This window comes from Athene noctua, chromosome 7 (assembly GCF_965140245.1).
Source record: "Athene noctua chromosome 7, bAthNoc1.hap1.1, whole genome shotgun sequence".
NCBI lineage: Eukaryota > Metazoa > Chordata > Aves > Strigiformes > Strigidae > Athene > Athene noctua.
The window spans coordinates 11,862,157-11,888,857 of NC_134043.1; the positions used below are offsets into that span (position 1 = coordinate 11,862,157).

The 26,701-nt window shown below is 39.8% G+C and overlaps 1 protein-coding gene across 12 annotated transcripts in view; it reads right to left on the reverse strand.

Moving 5' to 3' along the window:
• The window catches only part of KALRN (kalirin RhoGEF kinase), a 524,667-nt gene that overhangs the window by 232,857 nt on the left and 265,109 nt on the right, over positions 1-26,701 (reverse strand). For all 12 annotated transcript variants that reach the window (XR_012633922.1, XM_074910291.1, XM_074910292.1 and 9 more), the window contains exon 10: positions 12,223-12,345. Coding sequence is in view for 11 of the 12 variants with exons in the window: in XM_074910291.1 (XP_074766392.1) it covers positions 12,223-12,345 (123 nt within the window). In the remaining variant the exon portion in view is untranslated. The remainder of the gene's footprint in view (positions 1-12,222; positions 12,346-26,701) is intronic.

Consider the following 26,701-nt stretch of genomic DNA (forward strand, 5'->3'; position numbering starts at 1 on the left):
GTACTACATATTTACAATGAGGAAAAATAAAAAGGGTTTTCACTACTCTGGAAGTAATAAACAACTGTATTTATTTATTTTACACCAGACTTAATTCATATACTTTAGTAAAGTTCCAGACTGGAACTAGTATTTTACATGTTGGTCAGAAAACATTCATATGGGACATATTTTAAAAATGTGCTCTACTGTGTGAAATTCAATTCAGGTTATCCATAATCATGCCAAAGATTCAGAAAGATAATATTTTTTTATTTCTGGCTCTTATTAGGTGGCCACACATGATCTGAGATAAATATATCTTAATAATGACCTACAACGAGAGACTTGGTACAGAATACTATTCCCACCAGAAATCTTTGTGCTATAAAACGTATTGATTTTTGGCATGTAGTAGATCTCCAAGAATATTGCAGGCATATGAGATACTGCCTCTATAGTCAACATCTGCCAAATTTTTACTATTAAAAAAATTCTGAGAGCTTTCTAGTGTATTCTTTATTTAATGTTGCTGAATCCTTCCCTCTCCCTATCCAATCCCCCTTCCTCCAAAAATCCCAAATAAGGCACCAAAAGGATAAGACTGGACATAATATGAGACAAAAACAAAGATCAGAGAAATTATCTTTGAGCTGTCTTTTGATCTCTCTCTGCCTGTTATCCCGGAGTCACCGTTCTGTGCCAAACCCCAAGCAGTAGGATCTGGGCACCTGCCCCCACCCCTGGAGGCATGTCCATCAGGTCCAAGCAGCAATTCACACTCCCCTCACCATTCTCATCCCAAAATAATCTCCTTATATTGTATCCCTATCCTAGTACACAAATCGGATTGTGCTCTGTGCTCTGAAGTATCATCTTTTTTTTCTGTCCTACATTTACATGAAACTATAAAAAACTAAATTTACAGTGGTTAAATGACCTAGTGACCCAATTACCAATCCCAAGGGGGAGCACACACTCTGGTGAGTCAACTGATACTACAGCATGGCTGCACAGCCCTGGCTGTGCTTGGAGGCTGCTTCTCTTCCATTTGGTTTTCAGTGCATGACAGAGCGAAGCGGGAATGGACCCCATCACTCTGTGCACTGAGGAACTGTACCTTGGCACCCATAAAACTACAAATGCTTTGGGAAAGGGCCTGGGAAGGACAGCTTGCCACGGTGTGACACGAGTTAGCAATAGTTACTGTCTACAGAGGAGGAATGGTGTGAATGCATTCCTGGCTAGGCAGTATTTGAGCTGCTTTTGTGGTGGGAACAAACACATACCTCTGATTTTAAAAAGGATTCAACTAGGTCCCTTTTGAGCCTAAAACATAGTGTGGAAGACTACACAAAGTAACACTGAAATTGTACTAGACCTCTCTCCCCCACCATGCAGCACTGCAGGTTTCAACTCCTTCCTGCACTCAACTTTGATGTGTGGACATTGACAAATCCCAGTTCTGGTTGTCAATATAAATCCTGGCCACAGGCAAAACAACCAGGAGCCAGACACCAAAAACTAGCGCTCTCAGCCACCTCTCCCCTCCATGCAGAAACACCCTTCATTTCACTGAACACTCAATGCATCTGCTTCAGCTCTCAGGTTGACACATTCAACGTGAAGGCTGCACTCTCCATTCCCTGATATTGAGTCACAAGCACCCTTTTATGCTGTGCACTTTTGTGATGAGCCCTAATGTTACTCCAGGGGAGGCAAAAGCAGGCTCTGCTCTCCATTTGCCGCATAGCTGTGGATCTCACTAATGTCATAAGGAGTTACCTACACTGTGCAGAAAAAACAACCCTTAGGCATTGAACAAAATACTCTAATAATAATGAGAGTTGCATGTTAATAGGACACGGTGTCATTGTTTTGGAGCACATATTGGTTTCTATTGTATTAGCTGCATACTAATATAGGCAACCGTGCTAGACAAACACATGTGCGCATACTCACTGACAGCTCAGAAACACCTCCTGTCTCAGTTCTTGACTTCTTGCAAATTGTGTAATTTCTTTCTCCCCAAACAAGCTTCAATTTAAGTGTAGTGACATGAGAAGGCTGATTCTGCCTGCTTTTCTCATGTCAATCTTAAGAATTTCTCTCCCTAGCTCAGCAAAGGAGAGCAGCAACCTGTGCTTTTGCATGTGGTAGTGCTCTGAACCAGACACTAAACAAAGATGCCTAAATGCCTCAAACCATATGCCATTTCCATAGTGACACAAACCAGTGCTTTCATAGAGCTTGGCTATGCAAAACCAGACCTCACAGACCACAGTTAACGGCTGGATTACACGCACTGAATCAACAAGGGAATTATGCATACAGACATTAGGATTTTTTCCCTCTTCACACACATGCAATTCCAAAAGACCTCTGTAAATCCACTGATGTTACCCTATTTCTATACAGGGAAAACTGAGTTCTGAACTCTATCTCAGGGAAATACATTTAAAAAATAGGTTTATAGGCAATAAAATGTAGGTTGAATACTTTCTATTAATATATAATCAGTATAAAACATTTGCAAGTGTAGTTTTTAGACAATACGAATGCCTGATATGGGACAAGAAGACATCCTTCATCTGGACAATTAGGAATCTGTGATAGGAAAAGAGAAGGACAACCACACTGCCAAGCAGCTTCTCTGCAGTGTAGATAAAGTCATTGAACTGGATTCTCTATGCTTTAGAACAAGTTAATTATAAGCAATTTCTCTGAAATTAGAAGTGTGATTCTGTTCTAAGTCTTGTGTAGCAGTGTGATGGGTAGGACCCAGTTAGTCTATTCCCAGAACATTTGCACAATAATAATGAATACCTAAAACCTGTCCTTGACAATTATGTTGCTCTGCTACTGAGTACAATTCTCTGATATTGACTTAATCTACATGAAATTTCCTTTATCAAATATCTGCAAAGCAGCATATTTGTGATTTGCAGCAATGTCATAATACAGTTGCTCTAGATAACATTGTGTCATTCTCCTAAAGATACCACTGGCTGGCCTGGGGGAAGCAGCAGAGCTATGGGCAACTCCTTCTACTGCCCTAGGACAAAATCAGAAAGTAAAAATGCCTATCAGATTCATAGTATCACTTTTCTCCCACTGAGCCTCCCTGCTATCAATAGCTACAAGAAATTGAATTGAAGAGTACTAGGCCACCATCATTAAAAATGAGATTTGGACATTGCTGCAATTAGTCTTCCTGACTCAATAGATATAGTTTGATAACCCACTGACCTGCCAATAAGAGGAGCAGAAAGAAAAACGATCAGATGGGATCAAAAGTCTTTAGATGACAATGGTTTTCACCAGCATACACAGGTCAGTCAAAACAGCAGTGGTTCATCTAAGTGGGTATATTTCACAGAAATTGTCAGTGGTATCTTTTGTTTCAGCTGTATGTTTATTCAGTTGAGACATCAGTCTTGAATTGAATATATTTTTAGTATGTATGTTATACAATGCATCAGTGTTATAATTTTCCAATGTTATCTTTAAGAAATTTATGGCCTTGAAAACAAATTCCAGTATTTTTCTTCTTTAGGAAATTCTGTCTGTCTTTTCTGATTCAAAAAGAAATTAATTCAAAAACTCAGAATTCTCCACACAACAGAAATTCCATTTTCCAGAACCTCTAGCATTAAAAATACATATTTCTTAAATAGCTTCATTGTCTCCCAGTCTGCCATGGGAACAGCATTATGCATTTATAGACAAATTAAAAGAACATATTGTAAAGACACAAAAATAAACCTAGCCAAATAAACCAGAGATAGGAAGCTAGCTCCTGGCAATTGTCAAAAATGTATTGTGTTGCCAAGCCTTAAGATTTTATAGGGAGTATTTAGATTGTGAATCATGCTGCAGGCGGTTTAATGAAAAGACCCAGCTGTCATGTGATTCTGGAAGAAATAGGAAAGAAAATCACCTCTAGATTGAGGAGAAATACACTGAAATGCAAACTCAGAGATGTGGTGTAATAGGCACAACTCTTCCCGTGATTGCCAGGAAGATTTCTGTGCCATTATAGGGCCTCTCTAAAACCAGGTTCCCCGTTACCATTAGATCATGAAGTACCAAGGGCCACCAATTCAATTACATCACTTTCAGAAGATTAGCCAAGACACTCTTTCAGTAACCCTTGCTAATGAAGTCTCCATGGCCACGTCTAGATCATGCAATGGAGCATGGTACTGATATCCACAGCGTACTCTGAAGAGTATCACACTCGCTCAGGGAAAACATGACTTACATGACCTGCTTCTGACTTAGGTCAGGCAGTCGAGTCCCCACAGCACTACATCTACCACAGCTATACTGCCCAGTCCCTCCCAGCCTTTCTGATTCCTGGCTTAGGCCGTGCAGGACGATTTCAGTATCTCTGCCCTTGCAATGCAGATAAGTCCCGAGTCACCCAGAAACTGCTAGGCTTCATGCAAAAAGTTATACTATTGCTTCCATGATAAACTGTCTGGCTCTTCAGCTACGTTGTTAGAAGTTTTTAGATCCAGAAGTCCCAAGATAACCTTCACAGACAACCCATACATAGGCAGTTTCATTTTTCTCTGCTGCCTGTGGCTGCCAGATGCAGCCTGCTGCCAGCCAGGAGAAGAAACCAAGAGTCCTGAAGACCAGAGCTTCAGCACCATGGTACAAAGGCCTGTCTAATCTGCTGCCAGTGGGCATTTTTTCCTCTTTCTGTAGAAATGAATACGTTTACATACATGAAGTGAACAGGAAACTGCAGATTATAGCTTCAAAACTTGTTAATGACCATGCAAAGGATGATGAAGAGTAGGGCTGATTTTTTTGTTGCCTGTCTCATGTTTTTGTTATTGTTAAAAAGATTTGGCATTATTGAAACCACAGTTCTTATTGCTAATTTTGAGCATCATTCTTACCAGGTTTAATTGTCTACTTTCTCCTGTTTGGCCTAGTATTTCATCCTCCATGGGATTTTAGTCACCCAACTCAAAAGGAAAAGTCCAGTATGCCCAGTGAGCTATTCCTTTCAACAACCAGGTAGGTCACAACAATTTTTAAAGTAATAATAATAATTAAAAAAAAAAAAAATCACCCTGGGACAATGTTCCCTAAATGCTCATTACCAACATGGACTCCTAATTTATGCCTAGCTGGTTTACATCAGTACTGAACTTCATGCCAAACCTTAGAACAATGACGTCCAACAGAGCTGGAATTTGTATGGGAAAGCACTAGTTTTTTATCCTGAAGTCCAAACAAGTAGCTGTTTGCAATTCAACTTTGGTCTGACTATTCCATTACCTCACTTAGTTTCAAAGCAGTTCAAGTAAAACTATGTGGGACTAAGAAACCACAGAATACTATCTTTACCTGCAGGATTTCTTACTGAATCCACTGGATACTTCACATGATAATATAATCATATTTTTCAACATATTGACACCTATACTTCTTTTATATCTCCAAGAGCTTTTTGAAGTGTTCCTTTGAGCTTTTTTTGGTGTTCCTCAGGGCTCGGTGTTGGGACTATTTCTGTTCAACACCTTTATTGATGATCTTGATAAGAACATAGAGTGTATCACCAGTAAATTTGCAGATGACACCAAGTTAAGCATGAATGTCAATCTGCATGATGATAGGGAGGCACTACTGAAAGATTTGGATAGATTGGATCGGTGGGCCAATGTTAATGGGATGAGCTTCAACAAGGCCAAGTGCCAGGTCCTGCACTTGGGCCACAACAACCTCATGCATCGCTGCAGGCTTGGGAAGGTGTGGCTGGAGAGCTGCCAGTCAGAGAGGGACCTGGAGGTTCTAATTTACAAGCAACTGAACATGAGCCAGCAGTATGCCCAGGTGGCCAAGAAAGCCAATGGCATCCTGGCTTCTATTAGAAATAATGTGACCAGCAGAAGTAGGGAGGTGATAGTCCCCCTGTACTCTGCACTGGTGAGGCCACACCTGGAGTATTGTGTCCAGTTTAGGGCATCTCAATACAAGAGAGATATCGAGGTGCTGGAACGAGTGCAAAGGAGGGCAACGAAGCTGGTGAAGGGTCTGGAGAACAAATCCTGTGAGGAGAGATTGAGGGAGCTGGAACTGTTCAGTTTGAGGAAGAGAAGACTGAAGGGAGACGTCATCACTCTCTACAGCTACCTGAAAGGACATTGTAGAGAGGTTGGTGCTGGTCTCTTCTCACAGGTGATTAGTGACAGAACAAGGGGGAACGGCTTTAAACTCCAACAGGGGAGGTTTAGACTGGACATTAGGAAAAAATTTTTCACAGCAAGAGTAGTTAGATAGTGGAATAGGCTGCCCAGGAAGGTGGTGGAGTCACCATCCCTGGATGTGTTTAAGGGTCGTTTAGATGAGATGCTGGGGATATGGTGTAGGGGAGAACTTTGTAGAGTCGGGCTGATGGTTGGGCTGGATAATCCCAAGGGTCTTTTCCAATCTGAATGACTCTGTGATTCTGTGAAAACACTGAACTGACAGCAGTTTAGGAACTGTACAAGAGATGAAGGGAATACTCTAGACAGGAACACTGGAGCACAAATTGCTTCTCAGATTAGAATATCACCTGATCTTTGATTTCTACTAGACAATACAGGCCCTTAACTTTCAAGGTCTCCTCTGAAAGCCTTCCCTTGCAAGAAATACATTTACCTCCTTAAGAATAAAAGGAAGAGATGAATCTTAAAAGAAATATATATGTACACATAAGAATAACTTTGATGGTTCAAAGCCAGTGTTCAGGTGTTTAATCATCATCTTCCAAAAGTTGTCATGGAGGAAAGCAAGCACAGATACTTAAGAACAGGGAAAGCGAATAGCTTCCCAAATGGCATACTGCAAAGCTCAGCATTTTTGCTCACATTTTGTCTGCCTCTCCTTCTTTGTAATAATTCAGGAACAGTCCACTGCATTGCATGTATACCTTGGCAAAATGCATCCTGTAAAACTTTCAGAGTCAGGACTACAGGAATCACCCATGTACCTAAATCAAAACTGTTTCAGTCACAAGGTCTGAACCAAGAGCTGCAGCACTGGACATACGGACAAGCTGCATAAACTTTGATGGCCACAGCTCAGCCTCCAGGCAACTTTATTACTGTGTTTGATAATGAGGGACATCTCCACACATTTTGAACCAAGGCTGTTCAGAACACATACTTTGTTGCATGCTGGAGTTGCGGTATTTTACCTAGTAAACATCAGGTAATACTGTGAAAAATACACCAACTATTGCATGCAAACACGCACACAGGTACTAAATACAAAACTCAGTTGTAGCTGTGAACATAAATGTGCCCAAGAGCCTTGAAAGCAGCTCCACAGATCTGAGAGTAGCTTATCCCATAAACACAGATGACAAGCACCACCTTGCATTAAAGCATGGACCGCCCAGCTTTGCATTTAAAAAAAATCATAACAGGAGGGTTGTTTTTCTGAGTGACCTTGAATGAACAACGTGGGTTTTAGGAGGGGTGGGAGAACACTAAGGGGACAGCATGCGAGCCAGCTTCCACTTCTGCTTCATTTCACTTTGTGACAGTGTTTGGTTTAGTTTGGATTAGAAACATCAGCTCTGTTTACCATTAGCAGAGCTAAAGGCTTTTACAATGCATTGTGAGTGCCATCTGCAGGTTGAAATACATACTGGTGGGCGTTCGCATGCCAAAAATGCGCATAAACCTGCCCGATAACAAATCTTAACAGTACATGTGATGAAAAAGCTGATAAATGCAGAAAGACTACAGAAATGCTTGTTTCAGATAATTCAAAGCACAAAACCACTCAGTCCTGCAGCGGCATAGTGCAAGACATTAACAGAGCGGTTTCCCCGTAGTATCTTTCCTAATTCTGCACCAGCACAACTGCAGTGGTGCTCTTTGTGAGCAGAGGAGGATATTGAGAAGGCCACGTTAACCTCCAATGGCTGGGAATGCCAGAAGGGAGGAGAATGATCTGTGACCCCTCTCTTCATATGAAGAGAATAGGAGAAAGGTTTCCAACACACAGAGCTCAATTCAATAGTGCTGAAGTGTTGGGAGACTTTTTCAATTGGAAGGCACATTGGTTTTCAGGATAAAAATCTCTGAAAAAAAGAAAAGTTAGGGTCTAAAACGAAATTACCTTTGGATTTACAATCATAACAGGTTGAACTATAGTTGTCTGATTTGCACAAAATAATTCCAGTCAAGCAAAGAGGATGTCATTCCATGAACACTGCAGCTACATCCAGAGTGGTTATTTCTTTGGTGATATCTTGATATAATGCCTAACTCCTAAATTTCACTGTGTGGTAGGCACTGGGCCTGAGCTCGGCATTTTCAGGGTGGCAGCCTCTGAACAGTATCAGCACTGACTGTGAGACAGGCGCAGGTATACAAGGTAACAAACTCCCTCCCACGAGTTCAGACTTTACAATCCAAATTCAAATGTTTGCCATCTTTGTGTTCCATGTAAAATAAACACAGTTAGAAAAATTGCCAGGGCATTGTCCAAACAGTGTTATGAGAGAAAGGGATCCCAAATTATATTTCCTACAGCCCATAATGCCATGCTCTAAAATCACTGACATTTTCTGAGCACAGCTGTATGCAGGAATGTGATCTATTTGGGCCATGCCTGATTGAATCATTACATCCAGATTTATCAATCTGTGAAGTTTCTACTCACAGAGGGAGCACATTCCACCTCTCAATCTAGTGCCTTGTCAGGTCAGTCAATCAGAGCATTTCTCAATGCAGCAATCCCAGATACACTACTTTTCTCTACATGCAGCTAGGCAGCATTCAAAAACATTAATGTTTTGCCCACTGTTGAAAATATCAAGAAAACTCATGTAAAGTGCTTCTAGTCTGACCTTTACAAATGCCTTCCTGAAACAGTAGGAGGTAAGAACAAATAAAGCCAAAAGAAAGTAGATTTTGGAGAATAAGTTTATACTATATGGCAGGCTAAGTGTTTTTTTCAGAGAACTGCCAATAGCAAATACTATTGCTTATATTGTCAATCTCACCAGGTATGTCAGTACTATACATTTTATTTTAATTTTTAAGAAAAAAACCCACAACTCTTTTTACCGTTGTTAATGGCAGTAATTAGCATCCTGATGAGGGGAATAGGCAAACTCATCAGTTTGTTTCAGGATCTAAGCACATGTGCTTTAATATTTGGCTATACTAGGAATAAGCGATACCAGTTATCCACCCTAGCCATATCAAAGATATTCGCTATCTTGAGAGAAGTTACAAATAATTAAACTTAAGTTAGAATTCATTATCAACCATCTCTAAATAGTTAAACAACAAGAAGGGAGTTAGGAAGAATAAAAACTGGTCATAATCAGAGTGGGCAGATTTATTCCCCAATCAAAAATTGACCTCACTAGAAGCTTCTGCAGGAGAATGCCAGGTGTGATAAATTTATGGCCTCCCCTCTTACCCTCGCTATTCCTCTTTCCAAAGCACAGTATTATATTCTCAAGTCCTTGAACTCAGATAAAGCCTGAGATTCCTTTCACTTCCCCTCAGTGCATGTCCCCACGTCCATTTGCCAGCACCACATTCCAGTGTCACACTGCAGACAGGCCTCATAAATTAGCAATAGTATTCTGGTGTGACTGCACCAGAGGAAACTATTCCTGTTAAGGCCAGGGGAGAAGTAACCAGGTTCATCAGTTATTTCTAATTAGGAGGCATCATAAACTTCATACTCAGAGTGCGGGACTGATTGTGACTGCTCACAATTGTCTAGGCAGAGGAATGAGACACCCATTGATGCTATCTCGTAAGATGTAAAAGAATCAAATTCAGATGAACCTAAGAGATTCTATACCCATGTAAACTACAGTTTTATCTTTCCTCTCCATCCTCCTCCCAAACACCCACCTTCATTTGAACACATGTGGTCATTCACTGAACTAGATTCATATACTCTGCTGTGAATTTGGCCTTGTAAACTGAACGGAAATGTGTCTAAAGTTATTCACAGACAGAAATTCTGAAATAGTATAGAAGGAGGACTAAAAGAGGGGTTAGAAAAGTCTTAAGTGAAATAATTCTATGCTGACTTACCCTAGTACCTATACATGCAAGCTTCGCATCTGTAAGGTTCCTAAACCCCAATGAAGGGATGTTTGTCCAAATTACATTGTTCAGTAGAACAAGCCTTAAGTGAGCTGTTGTTTCCAGGGGCAGACAGTTACACAGCTTGCTCTCATCTCTCCTGTCAAGACCATGTTATTTTTCTGTCTTTTCTCAACTGTTCTTAATTTATTTCCTGCATCTCCAGTGAAGTACTACTCAAAGAGGAGGTAAAAAAAGATGAAAAAGCTAAATGTGATCCAGAAATGCAAGATGTAACTGGAATTATGAAGCTAATGTATTGTAGAGAAGAGAGATTTAGAAAATATTAATGCCACAAAGGACACTGAATCACCTAGTTTTAGTTCCTGTATACTACACGATCTTCTTTTCATTTGTTCCCCCAGTATTACATCCAGTAACAGCTGACTCAAGCACATCTTCTGGAAAGGCACCTAATGTTGATTTCAGGATGAAAGCTCCCACTAATTTGTGCTTTTGGATGAGGCCTTGTAGAACTGTGGTTTGCAACCTCCAGCCTAAGGTCCATTTTAATAAATTTGCAGAAGGTAATTCTAGAATTTCAAGCCTATTAGCAGAAGGCTTAAATCCACAGGAGGTCCCATAAAATTTTAGAGACTCACCAATCTAGTACTGCCGCTTTCAGGCTGTGTGATTTGTCAATGGTACACAAAGACATCTCATCACAGCTAAAAGGTAACACCAAGGTTCACTAGCAAGAATATTCCATCAAGAAAGATGTTGGCAAACTGAATGGATCTGAAGAAATAGGTAACAAAGGTATTTAAGGGACTGGTTAATAAGAACATGCTAGTAGAATTGAATGTGTTTTACATGGTTAAGAGGCACATAGGAGAAGACATGCTTACATTCTACAGATATTTCAGAGTTGTTCATTCATCTCCTTCCCTGGCATTTATCTCTTTAATAGAGATAAATAAGACTAAAGAGATACAAAAAAGGTAAAAAATAAAATAAAATAAAATTGAGAGAAATGTAAATTGAATATGAGGGAGATTTTAAAAAAATTAGCTAGACAGTAGGTGCCATCAGGCAGTAAACTAGTTTCTTGGAAGGCACAATGAAAGAGGTATGTCCCTGTTTCTGGAAACATCTTATACTAGGCCAGCACATGGGAAGGGTACTACAGGAAAACAAAACAAAAGTCTAATACATTTTTGTCGTATGCCACAGTGAAATATTTGAGCAATAACCTGTCTTGTGTGCACTGGGAGGACAAAGCATTTGATACATTCTGCTTTATACAGATTAACCAAGATTTCATCTGAAATACTCAAAGCAGAAGTACCTTTACAGAAGTTCATTTTCTGATAGAGGATGCTTCAGATTTCAAACAAAAAAAGGTGTAACATGATCTGACAGCCAGAGTTGAGACTGGATAAGTTCTGGCCATGAGATACTTAAAAAAAAAAAAAAGGAAGAACTTTTCAAAGGTCCTATTTCTTTTAAATTCTATAAATAAAGACAGGATGTATGTTTAAACATCTACTATGACCATGCTTCAAGGAAAAGTTATAAGCTTTTGGCTTCATACCAAAATTCCTGAACAAGGCCTGCTTACCCTGTGCTATGAGAAAAATAAATAATAATAATATCTACCTGTAAATATTGCCTCTCATTCCAAAACAAACAAAAACCCCTTCCACATAATACACTGTCCTCCTGGAAAGAGTGGAAAGGTAGTTTTCTTTACTGCAAACACACTCCAGTGCTTCCCTTGCTTCTTTACTAGCTGCTGCTTTCCACCTTACTCTCAAGGTCCTCAGTTTGCACTGTAGGAGTTCCAGTCAATTTTTCTATTGCTTTTGCTCATAGCTGCCCTCCTCTATGTCCCAACACTTTGCATTACTGTCCTGTAAACTGTTTGCAATTTCTTACAGGCTTTGAGACCTCCCATTGACCCAATGTGGTGATTTTCTGATTGTAAATCCTGCTGCTATCATACTCTGCAGTTTGCATGATAACTTTCAAATATGGGAGACAGAATCCTGGTTAGCTCCAAATATTTGAAGAGAGCAGTGTGACCCAAAACAGCAATAGTTTTTTTCTGAATATACAAGATGAGTAATGAAAATCAAGCCAGAAAGCAGAAGTCTTTGATTCAGACTCTTACCTGTGCTACCTCTTCAAAATCATCGTGTCTTTTCTGCAACGCACGGGCTCTGTGTAGAGACTTCCCCACTCCTGTATGTTTACTCAGAAAGGCTTCCCCATGATTTTCAATCCAGTCCAGTACCTGCCAGAAAAGAAGAACATCCAATTACCTCTCCTGTCACAGCAGCACAGAGAAATTCTCAGGGTGAGGACAAAACAGCTGCAAAGGTATTGCTTTGTGCTTGCTATGGCTAAACACATGCAGATCTGTCAAAGTCCATTCCAGCTGGATAGAAGATAAATGTTTATAGATGTTACTGGTAAATTAGGATTATTGGGTTTTTACTATTCAATTTATTTTGAAGTCTAGCTTATTTATTTGAGCCTGGCAGATATTAAATATTTGCTTTCACATAAATGAATTTTGGGGAACAGGAATCAGAAAGCTGGAATCTTTTATAGCAAGTACCATCCTCTTAAGACTTCCTTGAGTAAACCGAAAAACAGTGATAGCTGATTTCACATAAACAGCAGATCTCAGTGGGAAGAATCTTAAGTGAGCCCAATATCACAGTGGAGGGATCAATTAAAATTTATTTTGACGTGAAGAGAAAGCATTATCAGAGTAACTAGAATGAAAAGGTTAAGAATTCTTTACTGCAGGACATAAAATATTGACTGCATGCACTCTCCAAGTCTTTCAGATTTTCAATTCCAAATGTAACCAATCCTTATGGAAAAGTAGAGCGTCAAATCTGATATTCTGAAAGTTAAAGAGGATTTTGTTCTAAAAATAGAACAACTCTATGAGCACTATCCGTTTGGAGCTTTTTCTCACAATAACACTGGCACTAAAATTTAGATCAAATCTGTTTGGGGTCTGCTACAAGCTGGAAGAAAAAATGAACTTGACAATATGAGCTCAGGAAATTTCAGGATGTGGTCTCCACCCTTTCTACATCTCTTTCCCAATACATAGAAGATAAGAGAATAAATAGTATTAGATCAGTACTGGTATTGGTGTAGGTAGCTAGCACTTCATTCAGCAAGGAGCCCTGCACTCGCAATGAGTTGTTGATCCTCGCTGCTACTGATGCTAATGGAATAGCAAATAACAGCTGGTATTTCTGTCACACTGAAAGGAGAAGATACAGCAAGCGTCCCCCGGATAGTGCTACTACCGCAGAGTGCTGTACCTGCATCCTTTCTTCGTGCAGTGCTGGGGTGCAAGCAGCAAGCATGGGCCCCAGTGATGCTGGGCAGGGGCTGCAGGACACCCTGCAACTCAGCTTGGCCTGAGAAGGGCTGTGCCCTGGCACAGAACCGAGGCAGGAGAGACCTGCTGTGCAAGGAGCCACTTGTGTGGGGTTGATAAATGACCAGATGTTATTGACTAAGCCTAGAAACCTAAGGCTGGAGAAATGGAAGATGCGATTATTTTTTTATTTCAGGCAAGTAAAGCTATTTCATGGCTTGCTTGTACAGAATCTAAACCACCTGGGTTTTGAGTCTTCCCTGTATTGTAGATCCCAAGCATATTTTTATAAGCAGTTCCAAGTACAAAGCTTTATGTATATATACTTATTTTCCAACCCTATTTCTTTGCTGGAAAAATAATTTTTTAAAAATTAATATTTTGTGCTTACAAGGTATTTTTCATCTACAGTGTACAAATAACTTCACAAAATGGGGTATCAAAGCACTTTATGTCCTGCAGGGACAACACATATTTGGCACAAGTGTCACTTTGGGGATGAGGATGCAGGACCAAGTGTCTTGGCAGTTCAGTCATAGCTTTCTGCTTCCCTTTTTCTTATCAGTTTGTCTCCCATTTGCTGTGGGTAAAGAATCCCAAATACATTCCTTCAAACTGTTTGACAGTCATGTGCCAGCTGATCTGCTAAGAGCTGTTCTGCAATATATTCTTGACCAGGAATCTGTATATAACTTGTAATAGCGTTAGTTACTGGAGGGTGGTCTTCTAGTATGTGTCATTAACAGCCTGTAAATAATTTCATCAACATTCTCTTCCCTCTTGTCAGGAGTTTTCAACTTATCTATTAAATACGGAACTAGATCAAAATTCAAGTTTGAAAAAAATCTCATGAGGCCTTATTTTTTAAATATTTAAGTGGCAAATGGCTTTAACTTACACAATATTTCATATGAAAGTAGTATGCAGTATGTGCTTTCTATTTATTAATATTTGATAGCCATTTACTGTAATTCTACAGCAAACTATTCTAATAACTTTTTCATGCGTATAGCATTAACGTGGTAATCACATAATAATAAATTTTTTATCCCAACCAATGTTATATTAGGCTGCTTTAGCCACTGTTAGATGACTGTTGACAGAGATTGCCTCTTCTATTTTATAAATGGATGATTCATTACATGCTTCAATTCAGAATAAGAAATACAACATATGATGCCCACTTTAAATAAAGATGAAAATGAAGGCAATGAATCTAGGCCAGAGCATTGGTCAAAATATGGATACTTTACTCTCAACAAAAAAACCCCACCCAAACAAAGCTCTAGAACATTAATCCATATGGAATAAACCTTTGTTCCAGGACTCACCCAAGAGCTGGCAACTCCTGCAGCAAAGTCTCATGTTTCATTTGGGCAGTTATTCCATACTGCCTGACACAGAAGGGCACCACCTGGTAATTCACCAAATCCTTCCTGTGACATGAAAGTATCCCTCTGAAGTCATCTATACAAGTATTGATTGGGTTTCCAAATCCTTTAGCTTATAAGATTAGATATAAAATACCCCTTCAGGTGACAAAATTGTATATCCACTTAATAAATCAACACTACATAAGCAGATAAGATTAAAAAAAAAATAATAATCTATAAACCATCCACTAATGACATTGGCTGTAACACCCTATTTGACTACTTATTTCCTACACCATTTCTCTGCTTAGAGTGCCATGTCTCAGATTTCATAGACCCTATCTGCTCCTTAAAAAGTTCAAGTTCAAATTTTTCAATAACCTCTACTTCTGCCACGATTCCCACAAGAAACAAATCACAACTTTTTAAAGAGTATCTTGCTTAACAACATTTTCTGTGGCTGTGAAACTCATGTTAACAAATATTTGACCACTCCAGTCTTCAATGCATTTGTTTTCACAGCCATTCAGTGAAATACATAAATGCTATAATTTCATTTTGCATAGAAGTTGGGGAATATATATATAAGAGACTAAGAGGTGTTCCAGGAAATTAGCAGAAGACAGGATGTTAGCATGAAGCTCTGATAATCTGATAGCCCTAACTATCAAAAGAATCCTAAACATTTATACGAGCAGTTAATATGGTTTTCCTCATATAAGGCATTTGCCATCTAATAAGCTGACAATAAATTGCAAACATGGAGAAATATAACGTCTTTGTTTCCATCATCCAAAGCACAGAAAGTTTGCACTAGATGAGGAGCTCAAGTATGGAATAACCAAGTGAGCAAAGCAACAGCAAGAACATAAATCTGAATGGATACAAAGCATTTACTCCCCAGAGAAAACAATGAGAAATGTTAAGCAATTAGATTGTGGCAAACGCAGGAACAACTCTGAAAGGTCACAATTAAACCTGAAATCACCAGCACTTGTAAACATCTACCTGTCAGCATGTTTGGAGACATACTCCCTCACCCTGAAGAAAGGAAATGTCTTTAGAACTAGCATAACTGTGTAATAACTCAAGATAAACATTTAACATTTTAATTGAGAACACGGACTGTATAACTTACTTTCTATTGCCAAAAATTAACATCCTGAAATACAGTTAGCCATTGAAGTTACAGTGACTTAGTACAAATAATTTAATTACTCCTTAAAAACATAAACACCTTGAAGATGCTGTTAAAACTTCAGTAAAGAGTGTTTTCCAAATTACATCTTCTAATTTCCTAATTGTCCTTTATTGCCAAGCTATTTTTTCTTAAAACAGCTAGAAAAAGTCCGCAAGTCATGAATTCTTTGGAATGAAAATACTGTGCTACAGACAGATCTATCATCTGAGGTGTTTCTTGAAACATAACAACATATTTTGTAGCTCCAGTATATGCCAACTCTCTTTCTGGTATGCTTTTACTACCGTACTTCCACTAGTTTGAAAGCTGCTCAGGACAGGGGCCAGGACCTCCCTCCTGCTTTGCAGCTCCTAGCACAGTAAAGCCTGATCCTGCCTGACTGCAATTTAAATACAGGTTAACCTTTGTGTGGACACACTCCCCACGTAGGCAGCATTTTCCAATCCAGGCTGCTGTCCATTAGATAATACAGCATTAATAAAAACATAGCTGAATTCAAGCTTCAAGGCACATTTCCAAGCATGAGTGAAGCTGCCCCTGGAATCACCTGGGAAACATTATAACTCACAGACATCTTCTGAAAAGATTGGGGGATAATAGTCTTGGTATTTTACCTTCACCTGTGGCAAATTCCCATCCCACACCTTCCTTACCCAATCACTACTGGTGAGTTGACCGGGGTAGCTGTTTCTGCTGTTCCTCTGTTCAGTCCCAAAATGTCCATGGGATGAAATAAATGAGTTGCTCTGTTTACTCTGATGGTGTCTTGCATGGGACTCCAGAAAGTGTGCATGTGAGTCTAGGAGGTGAAAAGGCGTTCCCTTTATTTTCTGGATGGAGAGTCCCAATTCTGTGTTTAGTTCCCAGCTAGTAAAAGTTTATATAGCATCAGGCTCAAAAGCATGAAATGTTTGCTTGGAGCCTGTTAACAAAAGGAGAACATAAACCAAATGCTCAAGAAGCACATCTGATGTCAGCAGCATTTATGGCAGGAATGCTGCAGGATACACATACGTGTTAAAATGAAGATGTTAATATCTCGTTTCTTATTTCACCTAATTTAAGATTGAAAGTGGTAGAAGCAGTATTTTCTCTCTATTGTGATGTGCATATCCTGTCTCCTTATCTCTGCAGGGACACAATTACACACCCAACAAAATAAGCAGAAAACCCAGGTCACCAAGAAAATTAAATAAAACTCCAGTACAATTACAGCAGGCTGACTGCACTAGCTATTACAGTCGTTATATGGCTGGGTAATCACAAGATTCAAAATGCTACCTGGAGGAAGAATAGCCATAACTGTCCCTTTTGAACGATCTGTGTAACTGCAGAAATAGTAACAGTGGCAATTCAGATGGGTTTCATCTGAGTGCAGCATCAGGAAGCAGGTGCTTAGAAAAGAAATGCTTCCAGAGGCCTCTCCACACTCCTTTGTGCTGATAATCAAACTCTTGCCGATGGGAACCTATAGCACATCTAAACTGGCAAAATAAATAATGCCCACGTGAGGTCAGGGAAAAAACATACCTCAGAGTCCATTTGCAGGGAATGGTGATTGTTTGTTCAGGACAAGGGAGGAAAACACAGGAAGAAAGAAATGGAAAAATGGTTTTAAAGGAAAATGGTTGAAGAAGCAATCAAGCAATAATTAAGCAAAGTTCTGGGATGATAATTGCTCTTCCTCTAGGCTAATTTGTATGATGGGAATATGGCAAGATGATTGCATTAGTGCAGTTAAGGTCAATTCTTTTAATAGTTTAAAAAGTTAATTTGATTTTTAAATTTAAAAAAGCAATGGGCACTATTTTTAAAGGGCAGAATGTCAATGGAGCTCTTTGAAAATGAAGCCTCTTTCTGTAGGATCTTTCTCAATCAGTAAATGTGAAAATGAAGAAGTACCTCACAACTTTATCAGACTTTAAATTAAAATCTCCTTGGGAACCAACTCTTGCAAGTCCCCATGCTCTGCTCCCATTTTACATGAAAACAAAATATGAAAGGAGTAGTAAGTCCTCTATTTTAAGGAACTATATCTGCTGTTGAAGTTAGCTGAAAAAACTTCTGCATTTTCACATCTTTTAAATTTCATTTCTTTTACCAGCAATGAAAGAAGATGAAAGGAGAATGAATTGGATAAGAATCACAGAACCACAGAATCATTTAGGTTGGAAAGGACCTTTAAGATGATCGAGTCCAACCATTAACCTAACACTACCAAGTCCACCACTAAACTATGTCCCTAAGCACCACGTCTACAGATCTTTTAAATACCTCCAGGGATGGTGACTCCACCACTTCCCTAAACACAGAGGCTTGATCAAATATATCAGTCACTGAACCCTGCCTGCCCTTGTCCTACAGGAAGGAGATGAGAAGTGTAAGTTGGTGATAAAACCAGCATTAATAAGATGCAGTGTGTTGTGCTAGCAGATAGGGCACCCCGACTTCTGCATTTGACCCTGGCCCATGTTGAACAGTTTCATTGCTCCTGAGCGAGATGACCCACTGAAGTGCCTTGGCTGAGGGAATCATTAATCTTTGTTACTCCAACACCAACTGTTGTTGCCATAGTGACTCTTAAAACTAGGTTACTCTGAAAACTGAAAATAAATTACACCATTTTACACTTTAAGCAGTTAAGAGTCAGATCTTGATCTCAAAACAGTACAAACCTGGCATAACTCAAAGGGGTTAGATTAACTCTTTGGTAACTCTAGCAGACTTGTAATAAATTCCAGAGCAATTCCAGTGAAGTACACCCAATTTATTCGGCTTTAAATGAGGCCCCATTTCAAATAGGTGCATAAGCATTTCCTAACTTTAAACACATGGATAGAGCCTCCAAAATCTTCTAGGCTTATGCCAGTGAAAGGAAGCCAAGCAATATCAAGTTGCCACTATGTGTACTTTATTGCTTGCTCTTGAGACGCTATGGGCTAACTAGAGTTCTGGTGTGATACCGGGAATTCATATGGCACTTCAAAACTTGTGTTTTTTTAGTCTCATCACCATTGCCATTCACAAGAATCAAATCTCTTCTTTACCTTTCCTGTAGCAGCTATTATGAAGGTTCAGTAACTCCAAGGTCTTGCATGTCTGAAACTCCTATTCCAGAAACTCTGCCTTTGCCAATCATGCTTTTTGTAACCAGGAAGTGTAGTTAAAAGGTTCATGTTTCAGATTTTGCTTTCATAGGTACTTTACATCCAAAATTGATTGTAAATGTTTTGTTATACTGCACAGCAACAAAATCCAACCTTTTATGTCAAAGCCCTTCAAAATTTTACAAGCCTAGTTATTAACACTTAGTGGCTGAACTAGAATTTGCAAATACAAGACAGAGAATGTCTTGGCAAAAGACAGTTCGATTTCTTACAATAGAAGCACTAGAAGCTACACATCATATATGCATTTATGAGCAACACAATTCAAAGTAGGCATGCTCTCAGGATACCCACAAACCACTCCCTTCTTGTGAGGTAAAACGAAAGGGCCTCTAAGTGATAAAGAGCACACATTTGCCAGGGAGACCACTGAATCTCAGGGTGGAGACAGTAGCCAGTGTGGGATTGTCAACTTCTGACCACTGGAATTACAGCTGCTCCTGGATGACACAGTTCTGTGCAGGCTGGTATGGGCACCCCAACCCATGGCCTGCTACCAGGTCCTGCAGGAGAATTTGGTGTCAGCAACAGCACCAGGGAAGACAGAACAAACACTGAGAATCAGAGGAAAAATAAAACAAAAAATCCCCCAAAACCCACAACAACTCAAGGAGACTTAATAAACCCTAATCCTCTTTAATGAATAAAATGCACACCAAGTCTGATTTAAATTAAAATATAGTTTCTTTGTTGTATTCCAAATCATTGCTGAAAATAGATTTCTTTTCCCTCCTATCCCTGGCCCTGTTACAGCAGGGTCAAGTAGAGATCTAGTTGAGAAAATACACCAAAATAAAAAGGAACTTATCCTCTGGCTTTTCCTCCTATTATTAGTGGTTCATAATAGAACCCAAAACAAAACTCTGCTATTCTCATTTGTGTTTTTTACCTCCTAATAAAAGCTGAGCTCCCTTTTTGACTTCTTTCTTCATTATAATTTTAAGTTGGTGGCACAGTAAAGTGTTTTAAAAAACAGTTTTTTGAAGAAGGGGATCACACCTCATGTTTAAATCAGAAACATCATCTTTGGCTCCCATAAGATTATTTTTAATTTCAGAGACTTCTAGATCTGACTCAAATTGAGATCTTGTTTCCACCAAAATCCACAGCAAAGTTTCAACTGACTTCAGTAAACGTTGATCAAAGACCCCATGTTTGTAAAGTTAATAGGCAGGGCTAGTTATGCATCCAGCAGACTCTGAGCCTCCAGACACACGCCTGAACACCATGTTCTATTTCCCTTGTAGCAACTTCTGAACAAGCCTAGTTCGTATGACAGCATGTTACAAGCTGCATAGGTTAATGCAGATAAGCACACTCCTGATGTACAGATACTACTCTGCTAATGCAGTTCAGTTGTGGTGGAAGGGAACAGTGCCTTACTCTGTTCACTCTCTTTGGTTAAGCATGTCAAATTATGCAAGTTTTAAGAAATAAGCAAAAAGCAACAAGGATTTCATATCAAAAGTAGACTGGAATTTGAGTGATTCGGTTCAATGCCCAGTTCAGCAAATGACTCAACTGCCCTGCCTCCATTCTCATTTCTAAAATTACATTAACCACACGTAAAGTCAAAACAAGTAAGGCTGACAAACGTTTGGAGTTAAAGCTGCCTTTTACGTTAAGTTGCTGCAGCCTCTAGCAGTATGTGGATCCAAAATTGGCTGGGGATTCTAGGAACCTTTTCCAATATAGGAACATACTGAAATATCATAAATAGTAAACAACATCATGGCAGCTGCACAAATATGAACAGGCAATCCACTGAAAGGCAGGGCTTTAAAATCAGGTGTAAGCTGCTCCAAATTCACTGTGATATAAATGCTTAATTGCTGAGCATATAGCTATAAATCCTGCAATACCATAGCTTGACCTGTCTGTGTGGCAATCATTAATTCATCTTCAGGAAATAATATAGCCAGCCAACCAAGTTGTTCTGTATTTAATTCAGCTCAGATGCTCAGTCATAAGAGTCACTTATTTCAAATTGGCCTAAGACCTAATCAGTGTATACCACTATCACCAGGCAAACGATCTGAGCTTTTGGGGTTGTGTTGTTGGGTTTTGGGTTTTTTTTGGTTGGTTGTTTTTATTAAAGAGGTGGAATGGAGTAAACAGGGCCTACACTCATTAACACAGTCTGAGGATTGGACAAGAAAGATGAATTGGGATACTTCTTCAATCTGTTCTCAAGGAACATCTCTCAAAATGCTAAAATAGACAACCCTCCCTGAAGTCAGTCAGAAATCTGTCACCTCCATTTTGCCTTTCCTTTTCACCACAACTCCTCTGTGTGGTACATATGTACTCAGCTATGGCTGGGTCTCTTTCAAAAGCCAGAGAGAACTAATGCAGCTGATATTAAGTATGATGTTTTAATCACCCCCTGCTTTTCCTCTCTAATTGTAGTTATTTTAAATACCACCACATAATTGAAGAGGTCTTTTCAAAAGAATAAAACATGCAGTCCCATTTACCTTTGGAGGGAAAAACAACCTTACAGACCTATCAGTATTTTGCTGCACAGTGCAACTAACTTAACAAGGGGAATTAAATGCAGAGCCAATAACAACATTTTAAAACCTTCCTTTATTCCCTTGTATACATTCGACCAAAAAAAGAAGTCCCCATGAAATCAGGTTGTAGGTGTTTTTATGAGCTTCCTGGACATTATGTGAAAGTTTCACCTCTGCACAATTTCTCATTTTAACAACAAAAATCTAACCTCTGTAGTTAAAAACCCCACGAGTTTACCAAAAGCAGAACAGTGGGGCCAGCGTTGCAAAGCACAGCTGATACTAGTGAACACATCTGAGTAAATTATGCAACTACTGAGACACGTGGGTCCACCAATTTAGAAGTGTGTCAGAAACGTCCTCAATATGCAAAAATACATGCACATAGTCTTTTTCAGGCTCCTCACTGCTTCTAGCACCCACAGATATCCTACAAGCCCATCTGGAAACAGGACTGTAGGAGTTTGTCCAGACAAGACAGTCCTTGCAGCAAGATCCTTGTTCATCAACAGCTTCTGCAGTGGGAATTGCCACAGAATAACAACTCCCCCTGGCTACCCGCTGCTTAGCACTTTCTATTGCAAAAGTATGCAAAACAGTTGTGAAAGGGGTCCAGAGTTAACAGTATGACTAAGTGAAGATATCCTAAATATCTCCCATAGCAGTGGCCTAAGCACCAACAAGACTGCTCTCAACTTTTCTAGCAGAGTCTCAGAAGTTCACGGTGACTTGCTGGTTCGGGCCTTATCTTGCAGTAGCATTGCTCTTCCATTCCCCACTCTCCTCCAAGAGCTTTCACATTACTGTAGGCCTATGGACCTGTACAGTAGTCACAGATACTCATCTGCTCCCAGATATGCCACCCTCCCATGGGCAACGTGGCTATCGACTTCACGTGATGGTGAGGTGTGCACTGTCTCTCACACAGCTGCTCCAACTTACCTTTTCACAGGCTTATATGGCAAAAAATAACCTTGTGCCTGCTTTCTGCAGATGGCTATTATGGACTTGCACAGTTCTTCGTATCTATAAACACATTACAATGGTTTTGTAACCATTACATGCATTTGGGGAAATGTGAGAACATCCACCTTCATACCATGTAAAGAAAAGTGCTGATCCAGCCCTAGTAATTAGTGAGATGCAAGATTTAGTCATGTCTTTCTCTTGGGAACAGCACATTCAATTCAGGGCTCTGGCAGAGTTGGCTGAGAGTAGGCTGGGCATTCTGAGAGCAGTACTTGCCCATTTCCTCTGGGCACTGGCTGAGATCACACAGCCCCAACCTGCTCCTGCACTAAATGCTATCATCTGAGATGCAGACTCCCCAAAAAGGAGTGCCTCTTACCCTGAGAAATAACTTCTTTCAACTCAACATTGCTTTCCTTTGGTAAAGTTCCCATTCATCAAAGGTATCCCACTTATCTTTCATTTTCTTGATTAAATATTTTACTTGATAAAATTTGGCACTGCCTCTCTAAAAACATTCCAAGTAACAGAACAATAGACAGACAAATGAAGAACTAATGTTTCTTCCTTAATGCCTGGATTGTTACTAATGTTCCCAGAATATTGTTTTTCAGGAAATCAAAAAAAGAAAAAAAAATATCTTCAGGTTAAAAACCCTGTTGTATTCTTTAAATGCTGAACTTCTTTTAGAGCCAGTTTCAAAGCTGTGTGTGGGTGGAGAAGCTATAAATAACCACATTTGTGCATGTTCCTTCTGTACAAGACACAGAAAATGTGCTCTGCATCAGCACAGAAAGATGCTGCTGTGCTCTGCATGAGGCTTCTCCAGGCTGGCAGGTAGAATATTTCTTCTGCAGTTATGCTGCTGGTGTTGGTGTTTGTGAGTCTTTTCTCCAATGTTCAGGAATGATACCTGCCACTTCACTGTAGTAGGTTGAATTACCAATACAACCAATCAGGCCTCTCACTCTCTCACCAACGGTAATATTCAGAAATAATTTCTTACCAGGGCATATAGAAGATTTTGGTTGTTGCTGTCCATAGCACTAGTTAGAACAGTGATTTTGCTCCTTCTGAGGCTAATACGCTTTCCAGGTCTCCATTTCTTACCCTGTATTTGTCCTTTCAGATCCATTTTACAGGGTGCAACTGCTGGGTCAGTCAGGACTGGGGCCAGATCTAGCATTAGATCTGGCACCCCCAGCTAGACTGTTTGCTTAGACATAATCAGAGTTTTCTGAAACAATATCCCAGGTCTCTCACAGCTGAAGAGCACACAAAGAACATTATCCCAGGCAGACTGGGCATTGAAGCAAAGGCAACTTGAAAAGCTCTTGATTTTTTTGCCTAAGCAAACCTCCCTTACATTCTCCTCAATGGTTGTTTCCACCACTTCAGCTTATGCTCTGGCACTCCCAGGAAGAGAAATACCTGAGCATGCTCAATGGCTGGCCCAGCTTCTACCTCGCGTGCACTGACTGAAGGAGGGGATCTCTACAGCTGTTAAACACCAATAGATTAGAAACCTCTCGTATGCTGAGTTAAGAGTGCTCAGACTATACTATGACCATGTGTACTAGGGCTTTTTTTAATTCCTCAAATAACTATTTAGCATCTTGTGTTTCCTCCTACCTCTAGTAACTCTCAATTTTGCTTCTTTGGCATCAGACCAACAGAAAAACATCATTTGCAGACCTGATAGTAAATAAGGACACCTGCAGGACCCAGCTGATTTGATTTCTGAGTGGAAGCTGTGATTTAGATTTCTAAGGTGTTGACCTCCAAGTTGTTGTTACTAATGATAGCTATCATCACAGCTAATTTTCATGTTTGTGAACATAGCATTACAGTGCTGATTTTCATGTTTGTGAGGAAAAGCATCCTGATCCTATAGAGAAATTTGTGCATTTGAAAGTGTGGCTCTCTTTGGCTTGTGAAATATTTTCCTTGCATATGTTTTCTTCATTTTTTTTTCTCAGTGGGACTGTCCAAAATGTAAAAGGTCCCCAAGAAATACAGAAAGTTCACAGGAGGGAAGAAAGGAGCTACATGAACTCTTCAGAAAAGTATATTATTCTCAAGTATTTAAATAGAGCAATTGGTTTTAAGTCTGCCAGTGACAGATGTGGCTATGGGCTTCAACAGAGGAAAAAAAACAAAATTAATGAAGAGTGGATAAAGATTCAGAAAAAAATAAAAAGGACTGTTCTTCACAGTTCCAACCCTAATCTGCTTCATGGCCCCTTTCAGTGCCTCAGTTTCCTGTCTGTAAAATGAAAGAAATCCACTGATAGGTAAATGTCAGCCTAACATAATGGTATAATTACTGCTACAATTAAACATTCAGTGGTAGCCACTAAACATTTAGGAAAAAAAAAAAAAAAAAAAAATTAAACCCTGAACATATTTACTATGTGTTTTTTTCAGCTTCACCTGTAACCAGAGCGTAACTGTGTCAGTACAGGCAGAAGTATAATAGTCTAATGGTAAGATGGGTGGTCTCCTACCCTGGGAAATACACTCCTTGTCTAGTCAGTAGGAAAAGAGCAACCTACAGGGCTGGCTCCTAATTTCAGTGCTCTGGGTCAATGTCTCAAACTGCTACCACTGTACTAATCTGAGATTGCTCTCCTAATTTAGACAGAACTGTCTATATTTTGATAGCATCAACCCATATAAACTGCAACTAGTTTAAAAAAGATGCTTAAAGACAATTAACGATTATAAAGGACTGATAAAGCAAGAATGAGCTTTACAACAGAGTAGTCTTTAATGCAGACACTATGGTCCAGACTCTGTATGGGCACTCCCCACTGTGCTTGAGTTGTCTGCTTCACCACAGAGAAAACTGTTGATTGACCAGGATATTAAATAAAGTACTGCTTTAGGTTACTGTTGGGAGCAGAAGATGTAATCATCCTGGTTGAACAAGGCTTACAATCACAGCACACAGCAAAGACAGGTTTAGTAAGAAAACAAATCCCAGCTGGGGCAAATGGGTCTTGGTACATAGTTCCATCCCAGTAACAGAAAAACCCACTACTGGGGTCAGAGCCCTTTGGGGCTGAGCATCATGCCAACATCTAGGAAAATATAACCTTTCCCCATGGGCCTTTGACATGATTTGAGACTTGAGGTAAAATATGAAAGTGGAAAAACCATTTGGGAAGAAGAAGTAGGAGAACAAGGATGAAATAAATGCCCTGAATGCCAGGAGTGGCAATTCCCCATCAGGCACTTTTCTGGGATCTCTTCTTTGTCTTTTAAATAAATAGCCTGATGTCTCAAATATTTTATCTCCCAGTTTAAGATACCCTTATGTGTCAGGCTGTGCTCAGGGTGAATGGAGTGCAGCACGAGGCTGTGTTTGACCTCATGGCAGGGTTCCTTCTCTGCCACTGGGTCCTGCCCAGGGATTCAAATTTGCACCACAGCATTTCTCCTGCTGTAGGGCCACTGCAGCATCTCTTCTGCTTGCACTGCCTGTCTGTCAATCACTGCTCAGGCAAACCAGCTGCATTTGACACATGGTGTCCCAGGGCAGAGAAATCAAAGCTCAGTACTGCAAATAAATGGGGGAAGGGCTAAGTTACTGTGGTGTGTGAGAAGCTTTGCATGTAGCATACAGACCCCATGCTGGGCTAGGCACTCAGTATGCAAAACATAGGAGAGCTGAAATAAAAAGCCCAGGATGTTTGCATTATTGTGTAATCTACCCATAACTGTATGGCTGATTTCTTCTACATGTCACAGCAGAAATGGATCCTGTGAGGGTTTTGAAGGGTTAAAGGCCAGTGACCTTACAGACTCACCAAAGGAGGCCATGGATAATGTCAATGAGAAGCTGTGTGTCGGGAGGGAGCAAACGGATGCTGAGCTCTGAGTCCCCTGGCAGGCTGGTAATGCTGTAATAAACTAGAATATATTTGCAAGCAGGACCATGCTTATGAATAGCACTTTCAGCAAGGAACAACCTTGAGAGGTTCAATAGAGAAGAGAAACCACCTAAAAGACTCT